At 41.5% G+C, this 13,109-nt stretch overlaps 1 protein-coding gene across 1 annotated transcript in view; it reads right to left on the reverse strand.

Annotated features, from left to right (window-relative positions):
* The window catches only part of SORCS1 (sortilin related VPS10 domain containing receptor 1), a 158,848-nt gene that overhangs the window by 94,720 nt on the left and 51,019 nt on the right, over positions 1–13,109 (reverse strand). Inside the window, exons 8-12 of the mRNA XM_055424696.2 lie at positions 10,632–10,723; positions 9,250–9,357; positions 7,641–7,758; positions 5,895–6,025; positions 3,208–3,321 (exon numbers count right to left, since the gene is read on the reverse strand). Coding sequence (XP_055280671.2) covers positions 3,208–3,321; positions 5,895–6,025; positions 7,641–7,758; positions 9,250–9,357; positions 10,632–10,723 — 563 coding nt within the window. The remainder of the gene's footprint in view (positions 1–3,207; positions 3,322–5,894; positions 6,026–7,640; positions 7,759–9,249; positions 9,358–10,631; positions 10,724–13,109) is intronic.

Below are 13,109 nucleotides of genomic sequence, written 5' to 3' on the forward strand. Positions count from 1 at the left end.
TCCTTTTGTGGTTCACCTGAAATTATCACAACATTGTTAATCAGCCATACCCCATTACAAAATAAAGTTTAAAAAAATAAAGGCAGAAAGTTTTTTCAATTTCATCTACACATTACCTCTTACTCACTCTTGAGTTGGCTATAGACCCTGCAAATGGAAATTTGATGGCATGGAGCTTTCTTTGGGGATGACTTCAGGACCCTATCTCAGCTAATGGTCTTCCTATTCTGTATGCAAATGTATAGACAATATGTCAATCAGTGAGGTTATGACTGATATCCTTCCTCCCAACCTTAGGCCACAGGGTGCTATGAGGGTGGTTACTCTTCCACTTGTGAGCCCCCTACTTTCAAGAGCAGAGCATTTGTCCTACTTGCTGATGGCTGGTATTTATATGTCCCCTTTACACAAACTAGCTCATTAATGCTGATGATTTTCTGCAATATGTTTGAATGGAATGGATGAAGCCAGCAGATGTGATAACCCAACAAAAATCCCTTAGGGTGAGATCCTCTCAGGTAATAGCCAGTGACAGGAACAACCCTCTGAGAGGGGAGGGGGAGCACTAGGAAGTGATGTTGTGATTGTGTGATTAATAAACATAGTTTAATTGACAAGCATTTATATACCTGGATACCCACTGTTGAGTCAAAGCTATGGTTTTTCAAGTAGTCATGTATGGATGTGAGTTGGACCATAAAGAAAGTTGAGCACCAAAGAACTGATGCTTTTGAACTGTGGTGTTGAAAAAGACTCTTGGAGAGTCCCTGGGACTGCAAGGAGATCAAACCAGTCAATCCTAAAGGAAAACAATCCTGAATATTCATTGGAAGGACTGATGCTGAAGCTGAAGTTCCAATACTTTGACCTGTTCTTTGACGCAAAGAACTGACTCATTGGAAAAGACCCTGATGCTGGGAAAGACAGAAGGCAGGAGGAGAAGGGGACGACAGAAGATGAGATGGTTGGATGGCATCACTGACTCAATGGACAAGAGTTTGAGCAAACTCTCAGAGACAGTGAAGGACAGGGAAGCTGGGTGTGCAGCTTCCATGGGGTCATAAAGAGTCAGACATGGCTGAGCGACTAAACAACAACAAACCTACTGCTGAACCATTTATAATTGAAATTTTTACCTTATAGGCACAGATGAAAACTTCCATTGAATAGAATATATAAATTACTCATCTCTGATGTTTTATTTTATATGGGTTAGGATTTATTTGGGTTTCACATACTGAGTTCACCAAAGGAATGGTGAAATCTGTTTAGGAGTAGCTAAAAATATGTGTGTCAATGTGTGTGTGTGTAAATATTGATACATATATATAATTATAAAATGAAAATCCATATACATTCTTAATAAAGTAAAAAGTAAGGGTTCATAGATCTTCTTTTTCTGCCTTATTATAGTGGTTTCAGTATCATTTGGTAAAATTTAGACTCTGTACTTCAGCCTCCTCTCTACCAAAGAGAGAATAGCATAACTTCCTTGAATAACTCAGTGAAAAAAAAATCAATTCTGAAATCAGCTTCAGGGGCTCCTAGTGCTCTTTACAATGTCTAAACATGTTTGTACATGCAAATGATACAACTTTTTTCTCTGGCATTTCTTCACCATTAAGTTGAGTGATTTCAGCAGCCTTTTTCAATTTTTCACATGGTACTAGATGCTCAAGACCTCACTGACCCTTTGCTGTAAAATGTTACTTGCATTTTTCTCAAATTTTGTGTTACAGTGCAAATAAATCATAGCTTATTTATTTATTCAATCATAGATAAGAATATTTGATGTGCATGTCTATGTTTTTTTTTCTCTCCTTCTGAAAAAAGTTTGAATGGAATGTATGAAACCAGCAGATGTGATAACTCAACAAAAATCCCTTAGGGTGAGATGCTTTCGGGTAATATCCACTGAGTAGTATATACTATTCTGAGAGTAGTATATATTATTTTGGTGATTTTTTAAAATTAAAAAAGTAAACATTTAAAATACAAAATTACATAAACAAGAACACGAATGTCCTCTCCTCTGGATGGTAGCTCTCATGAGAAATGAGAAGGGCAGCTGTCAAGTAGTGCTTGCCTACGGGTGAGTACCTGCTTCCCCTCCCTCCTTCTCCTTCTCCTTCCAGGCCTTTCCTTCCTGACTGTCTTCAAACTAAACAATGGCTTCCTTCTTGCCTTCACACTTAGATGGAAACATCAGTTTTGACCTTGCTGGTCTTCAGACAGGAACTATACTACTAGCTTCCCTGGTTCACCATCAGTACTGACTGTGCCTAGAAACGAACCGTCTAACTTCCTGGGTCTCCAGCTTGCCAACTCCCCCTACAGATATCAGGATTTGAACTTGCCCACCTCCATAGCTCCCAGTCCTTTCAAAAATTCTCTTTATATACACATATATATCTCCGATTGGAGATAGAAAAGCATATCTTTGGAAAATCCTGATGAATACCTCACTAGTCACCGGACCATATTTAGTTTCCCAAATGGCTCAAAAATGTCTTTAGATAGATTGAGTGAATTAGATTCCAAATAAGTTCCACACAGTAGTTTCCCAAGTCTATAAATATCAGTTACAATTTTGGGAAAGTCACCACATGGTTTTCCTTTTTATGGTATTTCTTAAATAATATTGGATAAACCCCACAGCACATATCATTCAACACAAAATTTTCAAATCTGATTCCAGATTTATAAAGATCAGAATGCATATATTCAATGTGTCAAGACTGGATAGAGAGAAAATGGAACACATTCCTGCTAACACCAGCATACTCTTGAAAAGTCAGTGAGCTTCTTTTCCGCCTCTAGTTTCCACATCTATAAAGCAGGAAATGCCCATGGGAAATATTTGTTTGACCTTCCACACAGAGATGCTGCAAGGTAAAAGGTAGCATCATGTAATTAAATAGTTGTGAAATAAGGGATCAAAAAAAATGAAGCAATCTGTATATTATCATCATTGCTATCTTCATCCAAGTAACCTGTTTTGTTTCTTTGTTTGCAACTGGAATCTTATTCTCAGGTGAAATTTGCACTATTAATGCAAATTTGTGCTGATTAAAATGAATGAAAGTTAATAAACTGGTGCTATAATGAAACAGACCTGGTCTTTGATCAGAAGTGATTCTAAAAGTTTATCACATGCTGAAAAGCAGCAGCAGATGACCTCCTCAGGCCAATGCTGCAGGCACTCACCCAGTACTATTGAGGTAACTCTGCCCCAAGCTGCAGTCCTTCGACAGAGAGGATGGATTGAACCAAAAGGCTGGCAGGCACTGGCCATTGCTGTGTCTTTCATAACCATAGTCACTGTTGGGGAAAAAAATGAGAGAAACCATTCAGTAGGTGGCAACGTTACTGAGAACAATTTAAGTCAGTCCACAGCCAACTTCCACCCTGGTCAATTAGTGAAAAAAGAAACAAACCAGGCATTCACTAAATCAATGCCTTTCCAAAGGAATCTTTCTTTCTATATCAATTACCCAAGAAAACATTCTACAGAATCCATTTTGAGAAATGCTAACTTGGAAGCCACAGAGACACATGTATAGAGATGAAAGCTCAGTGCCCAGTAATTCCCATTAAACACCTTTCAGCCAGGGGCATAGAAGCTGTTCTCATCAGGGGGAGACACAATAGTGATTGTGGTTGGGCCCCGAGAAAGCCATAATGGTGGAAGCCCAGTCCTCTCTGTCAACTGCATTGAAAAACCTAAGGCATCCATACGTGGCATAATCCTCATTACTAGTGCTATCTTTGGGGTGCTCTTCCAAGACATTTGGATCTACCAAGGAGAGCTGAGCCAGGTCTCTCTGTGCACAAGCCATCTGCTTCAAAGTCACAGTAGGAAAGGCAATGTACTTTGGGAGTGTTGCGAGCATTCCCCCCAAAGGAGAACTCTGTCCTATTAAGTTAATGCCACCAATTGGTTTAAATTTTCTCTAGTTTGAAAACAAAGAGTTTTCTCTCAGCCTCCTTGCATTTTTGCCTCCAGGAGCCTCTGAGTTGACTTTCTTGGCTTCTGAAAGATGAAGCTGGGCACAGAGAATGGCAACACATTGCACCTCCTCATGCACAGACAAAGTGCAGGCATGAACTGGCCCATCTGTGTGATGGAGGTGAGATGCTGGCACACAAAGGTTGGGAAAGAAGAACTAGGCTTGCTCAGGGGCCTGTCACCAGGCAGTTGGTTCTCCGAATTCTGCCCATACCAGCTGGGTTTGATTCTGGTGCAACACAGCATGGGTAGAAGGACTTCCGGGACTCTGCCTTCAGGACATCCTGTGTTCATTTCAGGAAATGACAAATCACAGGCAAGGTCATCTAGCAGAGGGATGTCCAGGGGAGAGCCAAACTGAGAGAGAACATTCAGGGACAACCACCTTTGCCAAAAAATCACTGTTTGGGAAGGCCGAAGTCAAAGCTATAAGATAAAAAGTTAACTCCCCGCATGGATCCTCCTTGAACAGAGTGAATAAAGGCGAAGCAGCCAGATTTCAGAAAGAGGCACGTGATGAATGACAAACATTCCACGCAAGTTCTCCCTGTGAGTGTAGTTCAGGATGTCAGTCCTGAAAGGTAGGACAGAGATGAAATACTTTTCTCATTGTAACAGTGTTGCGCTGACTAAAGGAAAGTCAGAGCTGGGGAGGCCCCAGCAGAATTCCTTGTGAGTCCCAGTGTAACTGAAGCTCTGTCTGCCTCCAGCAGAGCCCAGAGAGAGACAGAACTGCCTCTTGGCTTGCTTCTCTACCAAAAAGACAGGAATGGCCTTGGGTTATAGGTCTGAGTACTGGCAGCCAATGTGCCAGGACTGGCCAGTACTATTTATTCAGAGAATGCTCCTAGAGGTCTACCACGAGAGATGCTTCCTTTTTCGAAGTAATGTTACATGCACGTACACAGTATCTCGGCCCAATCACTGATATTCTGATGATCAGACATGTGACTGATGATTGCTACTCAACTACTTTTAAGTAAATGTCTTTGTTTCTTACGCTGGTTAAGTTCAATCATTCAACACGGACATACACATTTAGCAACTGCTTTCTCTAAACCAAAAACATATAAATACATTTTTAAAAGGAGGAGGGAAAAAAAGAGACCGAAAATGGGACGGACATGATCAAGAGCATTGGTTACCACCTACTCATCTTCAATCATCTTTCAACCTCATCTGACAGTCAAAACTAGAATAAAGCAAGCACATCACTGGCCCCGCAAGCTAGTTTTCTGCTTAACTAAAGCTCCAAAAAGCATGTTGTGGCACTCTGAGAATATTTAACATCTACATGTTGCACTCCTTTTCCAGTTTAAACTAGGTTAATACTCTCCTACTGCTAGGTTCATAAAGCCATGGATGGCAATGCCAGTGACTCCATCCTTGCACTGAATTCAGAAAAATAGTCCATGGCTTTCATAAGCAATAGTCAGCTAGCCACTAATTGAAAACCTCCAGGTATAGAAAATGCACTGCCCTAAATGACCATAATTTCACTACCAGGAACCCTAGATTCCAGAAAGATTTTTATCTTGAACACACATATATTTACTCCCTGAAACATCCACTTATTGTTTAAGTATTGCAGTCAACAGAGACTTAGGGTGGATCTGGCTTCTCTCTTTGTCCTGAGACCTGTCAAATATGTGAAGATAATTACCAGCTCTCTCCTGAGTCCTCCTTAAGCCGTAAGAAATCCCTGTTTTTTTCTGTATACACACACACACATAACCAGTAAGCCATGATGTCCCCACATGGTAATTCAAACATGAGGTTTATCACTTGGATCTATGCATATCACTATTCAAATCTAAACTTTCGTTTAAGGCCCACATGGGTATAAAATATGCAGTGACTACATGGGCTAACAGCACAAGCTCACCAGTCAAAATCAGCCTCTGTGCAGACACAGGGCTCGGACTCCATGGCTCCTGCATATTTTCCCTGCATGCATTTCCGCTCGGATTTTCTCTTCTTATATATCCTCTTCGCTCCCATGATGCATGCTTCCCCCTGTAAGGAGACAAGAATCGTACACTGTTGGCCCATAGGCATGACCTTCCCTACTCCACACTAGGACAGTCCAGGGAAATGGTCTCAAATCTTAGGGTAATCTGGACGTGGGCAGTCTGCTTTGTGCTAACAGCATTTTCTTTTCAATGTCTAGAGTTCTATTATAGAACATGATGAGAAAGTTAATCCTAAGAAGCACCAAGAGAGTGTCAAAATGTCCTGAACTCTGTTTTCAGCAAATCCTTACATAGCAAGGTGTTGGGTAGACGGCTATGAGGGACACACAGGTAACTAAGACTCAGCCTGTAACAGTGTATTGCCAACAAATCTATGGTAATTAAGTTGACTTCTTCTGTTATAAAAGATTGGCACATAATCATTTATGTGCATATGAAAGAAGAATATTACTAAGAAACATAAAGGTCCATTTTGCCTCGGTTTGTTATGCCTCTGCCCACACAATTTTACTGTACTGATTTTACATCCCTCTGGGTTGGGAAGATCCCCTGGAGAAGGGAAAGGCTACCCACTCTAGTACTCTGGCCTGGAGAATTCCATGGACTATGCAGTCCGTGGAATTGCAGAGTCAGACACGACTGAGTGACTTTCACTTCACAAGATAACCAATAGCACTAAATTCAGTGTTTCTTCAAATAAATAAATGCTTTGAATATTACAATGTCCGTGCACTCCAAAGGGGAAAATATCAGCTATGTGAATAGCAACCCTTTCATTATTGAGCCTCCAAGGAAAGTGGGTGATTCTGGCTGATGTAGCTCCCATTGTCAAACCCAGCTCTGTGTGTGTGTCCAAAGGACCAGACCGACTTTTGTCTAAGCTACCCTACACTGTCTTTCTTGAGCAAGCTCACTTCAACCAGCTACACTACACATTGACATAGAAGTATACAACTCAGTCTAGGTTTGGAGTATATGTTGTGTCACTCTCTCAATACAGTGTGGGCTTTGCAAGCAAGGGTCCCAGCTATGTCCTTTGAGAGGCTGGCAGAATGAGTTCCACCTTGGGAAATCAAAAGAGAGATGATTTTATCCAAGCACTCTATCAACAATATGAGCAGAGTAGCAGAGGGGCCAGGATGAAGGAAATTTTCCTACTAATTCCACAACCTTATAACACAAGAACCTTGGAAGGAGGCACAAAGCACTACCTAATCCCAGGGAATCACAGTGGTATGGAGGAAGAATTTTCCTGGCACTCCTCACCCAGCCTAATTTTGCTATTTTATGTCTCTGTTTGCATTGCTAGACAAAACTGGAGAGCCTTTCCTCACCCCTGCCCCCACACCCTGCAACCAGATGACATGCTCAGATAAATTATGTTTGGATCTCTGTGCTGAGTTGGTGTTTTGTTTTGAGTCATAAGTCTAAGCCAAGCACATTTGAATGCTATCTCATCATACCTCAGTACAATAAAAACATAAATTACTTCACACCAGCTATAAATGTTGAGTTTGTTCACTGCCACGGCACACAGAACACATAAGAAACCACCAGATGGACATTTTTTGCCCAGAGAACCCTGATTCCTACCTTTGAATGACTATCTTTCCCCCAGTACTCTCCATGCCTCCCATCCAGGACACACATCCCCCTACCTGGCTGTGCAGCTGCCAGGGTCTGTAGTCCTCCTCGGCACAACGTCTATCAAAAATGGACTTGTAGTCCACTTTGACCAGCTGCCATTCAGAGCGGTGACTGAAGTGTCCAAACACTCTGCAGATGATACAAATACTCACAATAATAGCAATGCTGACAGTTACAACCACAGTTAGTATTTGTTGAATATTTACTACGAGGTTAGCACAATGCTAAGCATCTTAGATCGGTAGCATTATTTGATCCCCAAAACATTTCCGAGGAGGGTTGCTATTATTGACTCCACTTTACCTGTGGGTAACCTGAGGCTCAAAAAGTTTTAACATGCAAAAACCAAAGACAAATCACCAAGAACTGGTAAAGTAAGAACCCAGGGGTGTTAGACTAAAAACCTGCTGCTATATACTGTACGACAAGAACTGTTGACCAGAAAGAAAAAATAAAGATGAGAAAACAACCACAAATCCTGCCTTCTGTGCAGTCCAAGATTATACCTCCAGGTTCTCTTGCATTTAATCTACCTGGTCCCGTGGTTTCCATACTATTTTATCTTCCCACCATTTCCAAGGAGAAGTAGGCAACAAGTCTGAAGAGGTATAACTACTTCCTACCCTGTTCATTCTACTTTCCTGACTCAGAGAAGCTCAGCTACTTAATGAAGTGTTTGAATTACCTATTGTCAGTATGAATAAAAACTACAAGGCAGCCTTTACAGTCAGCTTTTTTCATCTGTGTTTTGTAAATATAAAAACTGAATAAAGACAAATTATAGAATAAATCGCTAACCCACTGGGCAAAAGTATAACTGTGAGGCATATTAATTTTTGTTGCTCTTTTCTATTGTTAAAGAAAAAAGAAGGAGGAAAAAAATCAGAAAATGTACCAACTATTCACTTCGATTTAAAAATTTTCACTGTCAACAGGATCAACTGCTTTAAAATCTTCCCTCTCTGTTTTCCACTTCTGATTTTCCAGGAGAAGGAAAAATCAGAGTTTCATGTTTCAAATTCAAAGCTCATGTTTTGAAACCCACAGGCAGGCAAGCCATTAATCAAGTCTTTCACAAATTAATGATCATCACTTTCCAGACAAGAATAAGCGCAAATGTAATTTCACAAGAACAGACTGTTCTCATGGCTCCCCTAATATGCCTCACAATTGGGTTAGGTAAAGAGCCAGGGAAAAATAACGTCCTTTGTGGGGTTGTGATCAAGCTCTGTGTTCTGCCTTAAAGTGAAATCATTCTTATATGCCTGTGATTTTCTGTATATCATGCGTGTTTATTATTAAAATTTTAAATTGATAGCTTTATCTTCTATTAAAAAAAAAAATCACATCTAATTTCCCTAAGCTCATTCAGTATAGGAAGAAATAGGCTGTACCACTTTGCTGCCAGCCCACAGTACAGGTCTCCTAATAGCTAGCAAAGAGCCAAGAAAATGGATGCCTGCATTGTTCTTTCTTCTTTGCTAGGGAATCATGAAGTCAGATGCACTGCCTTTGCTAGCAACTTTAAAACTGACAGCAGCAAGGCAAACAGGCTCAGCTAAAAACCACACGTTTCCGGATTTCTATTAAGACTAGAAGACAACACGGTTTTCCACTTACGTCATGATGAGAGTCTCTTCCCCAGGTTCACCCAGAACCCCGTCCACAAAAAGGGGAATAGATGTGAAACTGTATTTGCTCCAAGATCTCCCTTCATCAAAACTCAACCTGATGACAGAAAAAAAATAACAGTTGTCGGATCTCAGAAGAAAATCCTTTCAAAGAAAAGATACTACCAACCAGGACAGGATATATTTTAGAAGTACCTGGGGCATTGTCAAAGTGAGCCTTTGATATGAATAAGTGTTCTTAATTACATCAGAGGGTGGCTATACAGCTAGCCAAGTGATTTGGGGCCCAGATGTATTATAACATCAGTCAGTGGAGAGCTGTATGAAACAGGGATGATAAGTTGCTGATAGAATTTTTTAACTCTGGATATCTTATTAGGTCTTAGATCTCAATGTGACCCTCTCTAAAACCTTGCTGTCGTCTAGCAGCAAGCCTTGCAGGTGATTCTGCGAACAGTCACGTTCTGAGACCACCGCAGTGGACTTGAGTCAGCTACCTCCATGTGATCAAGCCCTTAGTGGTATCCTTCGTACATTGGTCCAAATCCTGGTTGACCCACTGAGTGACTGGGTGCAGAAGAACAGGCTCTTGAAAGTAAGAGAGGACTCTGCAACTCTGATGGCCATGCAGGATGTTTCCTTTCCTCTGCCTTTCTCTGGGATGCCTTCCCTCAGGCTAAGCCTCTGGTTCTCTTATTTCTGCAGCTTTCCCTTTGGTCCACCAAAGTAACCAACGCTGGAGGAAAAATCAAGCTTTTGACTTTGAACGAGCTCACCTGTGGAGAGAGCCATTTTCAAAAACACAGATAAAGGAATCTATTGAAAACCCCTCTGGAAGTTAGGCCTTGCATGTTCATCTATAGAAGACCTACAGGGAGAGTCTCAGAACACCACCCTCTCCCACCTGCAAAAATGAGGCCAAATGAGATCAGAGCAGAAGTGACACGCACCGCTGATCTCTGTGCAGAATGAACAGAGTGAATGCAAATATTAAACTTCAGGAGACAATATTCAGGATAGGTGGCTCTGAGAAATTAAACTATTCAGAGATTATCCTTGACAACCATTCTACCCATGATTGTACTGAAAGAGTGAGGTGCTGGAGGTACTGATGGGGGGGAGGGGAGCTATCACACTCCAAAACCGTGTATAATCCCTCTCTAAAGGGCAGAAGCAAGCTCCCTTTCTCTTTCTGCCCCTCTCTCTCCTTTCCTCTTGCTTCTTCTAATAAAGCAAAGGTATAAGTTATATTCCAGAAGACCATGACAATTTACTACAAGCGCAGTTATAGTCTGTCAGCTTGATTAGACTGGTCTCAGCTGTGTGGAACCAGTCCTGGGTACAGGATTCAGGGGCAAGAGGTGCCTTTACCAGAGATGTCGAATTGGGAGAGATGTGTGCTTCATAGCAACCAGGACTCCACCTTGATCCAGATACAAGACACTGTGCTCTTCTTCAAAGATCTGGAAGAGGAAAAGTACACACACAGCCACCCCCACACCCAGGGTTCAGAGAATTAGTCTTCATCTGAGGAAAAATAATCTCTCCACAACATAACTGGGTTCCCCCAAATCTGTGGGGAGACACAGTTATGAACAATGCTTCCCCAGGTGGGTGACATGTACCACTGGACTTCCATAAAATGATTTTAGGTGCTCCACAAGAGAAATTTAATAATAACCAAGAGTTATGTACTCATATTTCTATTCCTGTCATTTTGTGATGAGCACCATTGGGTTCCATTTACGATTCTGTTGACATTTGTGCAACTGTTACATTGGGTCACATCTTTAGATCAGAGAAACCTTGGAGACACTATATTCCAATACTCTCATTTTCAAAGATGAGAAAACTAATGTTTAGAAAGACGTGGTGACTTGCCTAGGACCAGGCAGACAATAATGAACGATGCCAGGACTGGGTGAATGACAGTGTCCTTTCCACATGCAATTACTTCAAAGTTTCCAAGTGTAACAGGGGACAGATGTTCCTGTTCAACTCACGGATTCTCTAGCCAGTCATTGAGTAAATCTGATCAAAATGAAATCATCCCTTTGGGTACATTGTCATTGGGTCTCTCTCTGTATGTGAAGAGAGGGGTCTGAGGTCAAATGAAGACTGGCTGGAGACAATTTCTAAGTCCTCTCCATACAAGATCCATATTGTTTTCTCACAGTTACTCTGTTAGTATAAGCCTTGCCTGTGATTACACTATAGACATCATTGTTTCCACTCTGTCTACTTCTTACATTCAAGATATATCCCAGGACTATCAGTTCAGTTCAGTTCAGTTCAGTCGCTCAGTCGTGTCCGACTCTCCGCGACCCCATGAATCACAGCACGCCAGGATTCCCTGTCCATCACCAACTCCCGGAGTTCACTCAGACTCATGTCCACAGAGTCGGTGATGCCATCCAGCCATCTCATTCTCGGTCGTCCCCTTCTCCTCCCGCCCCCAACCTTTCCCAGCATCAGAGTCTTTTCCAGTGAGTCAACTCGTCGCATGAGGTGGCCAAAGTATTGCAGTTTCAGCTTTAGCATCAGTCCCTCCAATGAACATCCAGGATTGATCTCCTTTAGAATGGACTGGTTGGATCTCCTTGCAGTATAAGGGACTCTCAAGAGTCTTCTCCAACACCACAGTTCAAAAGCATCAATTCTTCGGCGATCAGCTTTCTTCACAGTCCAACTCTCACATCCATACATGACCACGGGAATAGGAGAGACTTATTTGCTTTGTTTGGGATGTTAGAAGGAAAAAAATGTGACCCTGGCTCTCTATCGCCCATAGGAAGCTTAATAATGCATGTTCCTATAAATATCCATGGAGAAGGAAACGGCAACCCACTTGAACATTCTTGTCTGGCAAATTCCATGGACAGAGGAGCCTGGAGGGCTACAGTCCATGGGATTGCAAAGAGTTGGCCACAACTGAGTGACTGAGCACATATATCTCCAAGATCAAAACCCCTGGAATTTCTTAAGCAAATTTCTTTCCTGACCCACTCTTCTCAAAACATGTGAATCACAGTGCAGATCTGTGAAGCTAGGAGATGGTAACTAGACCGTAACATGGACATCTCTGTCTAAAATTTAAAGCGCAGTGTTCTCACTGCTGTGTGATTACCTGTGCATTAGATTTCAATTTATGGTGCTAGTTATTGTATGATAATTAAATGTCAGTGGCTTATTAAAACATATTTATTGAAGTGTAACAACCATGCATTAGGCACCTATTTTATTAGGACTGCTAAACCTCATTAAGCGCCTGTTTTATAAGCTAAGAGTATCTAATTTTCATTCAGAAGAAAGAGGAAGCATTTAAGCTAAACACACTGGTTGAAAGTGATTCCATTTCTACTTTCCCTAACATATGCGCCCTGATGGTTATTACTCTGTCTTCTGCACATGAGCTTTAAACATCTCAGAGCACCACCTGCGTAACGGTTTTTTCTGAATCATTGCGTTCTCCTCTATTCTGACTTCAAGGCAAGAGGAATTTATGTAGGCAACCCGGCATTAGATAGATAATCTCCCTTCCAGGCTTCATGTTCCCTACACAATAAACTCTCTAGAATTCCAGCTTTCTTTTAAGGGGAAAATTCAGTCATATCTAATTTGGTTTCATTGTTACTTATAAACTTTCTTACATATAGACTGTGATAAAGTGTCATTTTTTAAGGACTTTCCTGGTGGCTCAGATGGTAAAGAATCCTCCTACAATGCAAGAGACCCAGGTTTGATCCTTGGGTCAGGAAGATCCCCTGGAGAAAGGCATGGAAACCCACTCTAGTATTCTTGCCTAGAGTATCTCATGGACAGAGGAGCCTGGCAGACTACAGTCTATAG

This window comes from Moschus berezovskii, chromosome 12, assembly GCF_049115385.1.
Source record: "Moschus berezovskii isolate FMDL1 chromosome 12, NW_MosBer_1.0, whole genome shotgun sequence".
NCBI classification, from domain to species: domain Eukaryota; kingdom Metazoa; phylum Chordata; class Mammalia; order Artiodactyla; family Moschidae; genus Moschus; species Moschus berezovskii.